The sequence below is a fragment of the Bison bison genome, unplaced genomic scaffold, assembly GCF_000754665.1.
Source record: "Bison bison bison isolate TAMUID 2011002044 unplaced genomic scaffold, Bison_UMD1.0 scf7180017863760, whole genome shotgun sequence".
Taxonomy (NCBI): domain Eukaryota; kingdom Metazoa; phylum Chordata; class Mammalia; order Artiodactyla; family Bovidae; genus Bison; species Bison bison.
The window spans coordinates 16,141-18,306 of record NW_011494332.1 but is presented as its reverse complement, the minus strand read 5'-3'; the positions used below and the strand labels follow the sequence as shown (position 1 = coordinate 18,306).

Here is a 2,166-nt window from a genome sequence, read left to right as displayed (position 1 = left end):
CCCCCTGGGTCAGATGATGCTGAGCTCACCACCTTCAGACTTACGATTTTGGGTAGAACACCAGTGATAGACAAGAGCAGCGAGGATGATGGTGTTAGATGTGAAGGCTATGATGAGTCCAAGGACAATGTACCATGTGCTGGAGTGTGCTTGAGGAAGCTGTGCTTCTGCCAACAAGCCAAGGGAAGAAGGTCTGGTTATTCGTTGCATACACCCTGCCCCTACACACAGGAGTTATTATTTCCTTGTGTCAAAGTGTGTCAGCACCTGTCAACCTGATCAGTTATGGCCTCCACTTCCCAGGAGGTACCAAAGCATCCAGGAGAGATGCTAGCAGTGGATGAAGTAAGGAGGCCACACAAGACCAGCAGAGGTCTGAAACAAGGTCCCCCAGGCACCAATGCAGTTTTTCTCTGCTGCCCCATATGACAAGGCCTGGTGTTTTTGGATGAATGTGACCCTTTAATCCACAATACATTTCCCCCTCCATCCACGTAGACTTCGAATGGAATCCTCAAGAAGATATGACACTTTTATTTCTGACCTGTGGAATGCTTAGTTCACAAAACACTAAGAGGAATAATACATATAAAGGTGCTCCCTAAAATCCTCCACTTGCACTGCCATCCATACCCAAAGATCCTGGTGGAGGGAGGGTAAGCATCTCCCTTAAACATGGGGTTAGGTCACTCTGATCCACTTTCTTCAATTTAGAAATTCCCAGTCACAGAGCATGAGAAGCTCAATGTCCCCTCTGGTTCTAGGCAGATCATGGTCTCAAATGCTCACGTGACAGGGACATTGAGGAGCCCAAAGTCACAGAGCTGGGAGTTGGCAGAGCCAACACACACACAGGAACCCTCTGTCTTCTCAGAAATTTTCTGAGATAGGACACCATCTTGCTTACCTTCTGTGGTGTGTGGATTCATGGTTGATGGGCAAGTACTTGTAGTGGATCCTTGGGGGAAAAAAGAGAGAAGGGGTGAACAGTAACCTTCCTCATACTGACTGAAGGTGGAATGTTGTTTCTGGAAGGTTGACCTCCTGTCTGCCCTTGACTCTGTCATCCCTCAGAGCACTGATGGTGGAGGGGAGAGCTTCTGGTCCCTCCCCGTGAATGCGTTGAGTGGACCCTCCATCCTGGAGAAGGGATGGTGGAAGGAGGCAGGAAAGATATGCCGGGTGGTGAAAGACAGCTGTAAGCAAGACATTCTCTCTGCTCCTGGAATGAGTATCTGTGCTCCTTAATTGGGAAATCACCTGTATGTCAGAGGTGCTTCTGGGAAAACATTAAGAGCAAGTGGCCAATGCAATCTCTGATCTTTCCGAATGAGCCCAGCCTCTCCTCCCCCTGGGTCTACTCTGACCCTTTTCCTTATTTGCCTGGATAGACAGGACTCTGATGTGGAGCATCCATACAGGAAGTGGAAGAGGGTTGAGATGGATCTACTATCTCTCTTTCTCTCTGGTTCTCATTGCCTCCATTCCTCCAGAAGCCATAAGGTTCCCCTAACACCAACAAGGAGCCTTTGATATATGGCTCATCATACAGTAACATGTTATGCAAAAACCCAAATGGGCTTTTTGCCTAGTGCAATCTCATTTTCTAGATTGTAAAGCATGGGACTCTTCATGGGTTCTCCAGGCAAGAATACTGGAATGGGTTGCCACTTCCTCCTCCAGGGGACCACGTTTTGTCAGGACTCTTCACTATGACCCTTCAGGCTTGGGTGGCCCTGCATGACTGGCTCATAGCTTCACTGAGGTACGAAGGCCCCTTCACCATTACAAGGCTGTGATCCATGTGGAGGAGATAGTGAAGGACAGAGGAGTCTGTTGTGCTGCAGTCCACAAGGTGGCAAAGGGTTGGACAACATAGCGACTGAACAGGAACAACAAAGCCTGGGCCAGGAAGAGGTTCCTCACCTGTGACAGACAGGAACAGTGGGTCGCTGGAGTCTGACCAGAAGTAGGGAGAGTGAGTGAAGGAGCCATAGCACCTGTAGATCCCACTGTGGGCTGGGGTCCCAGGACCCAGAGGGAACTCTGCCTGGAGTGCTCCATGGGGGCTCTGCCCTCCAGCAAGTGGGCACCCAAGGTTCTCCCCATCCCTGAGCAGATGGAACTGGTCAAAGGCACTCTCGGAGCTGCAGACCAAGGTCACAT

At 50.0% G+C, this 2,166-nt stretch overlaps 1 protein-coding gene across 1 annotated transcript in view; it reads right to left on the bottom strand.

Annotated features, from left to right (window-relative positions):
• Positions 1–44: 44 nt before the first annotated feature.
• Positions 45–2,166, bottom strand: part of LOC104983993 (putative killer cell immunoglobulin-like receptor-like protein KIR3DX1) — a gene marked incomplete at its 3' end in the record, with an annotated part of 5,962 nt that continues 3,840 nt past the window's right edge. The window contains exons 6-8 of the mRNA XM_010833560.1: positions 1,927–2,166; positions 908–958; positions 45–167 (exon numbers count right to left, since the gene is read on the bottom strand). Of these exons, the coding sequence (XP_010831862.1) occupies positions 45–167; positions 908–958; positions 1,927–2,166 (414 nt within the window). The remainder of the gene's footprint in view (positions 168–907; positions 959–1,926) is intronic.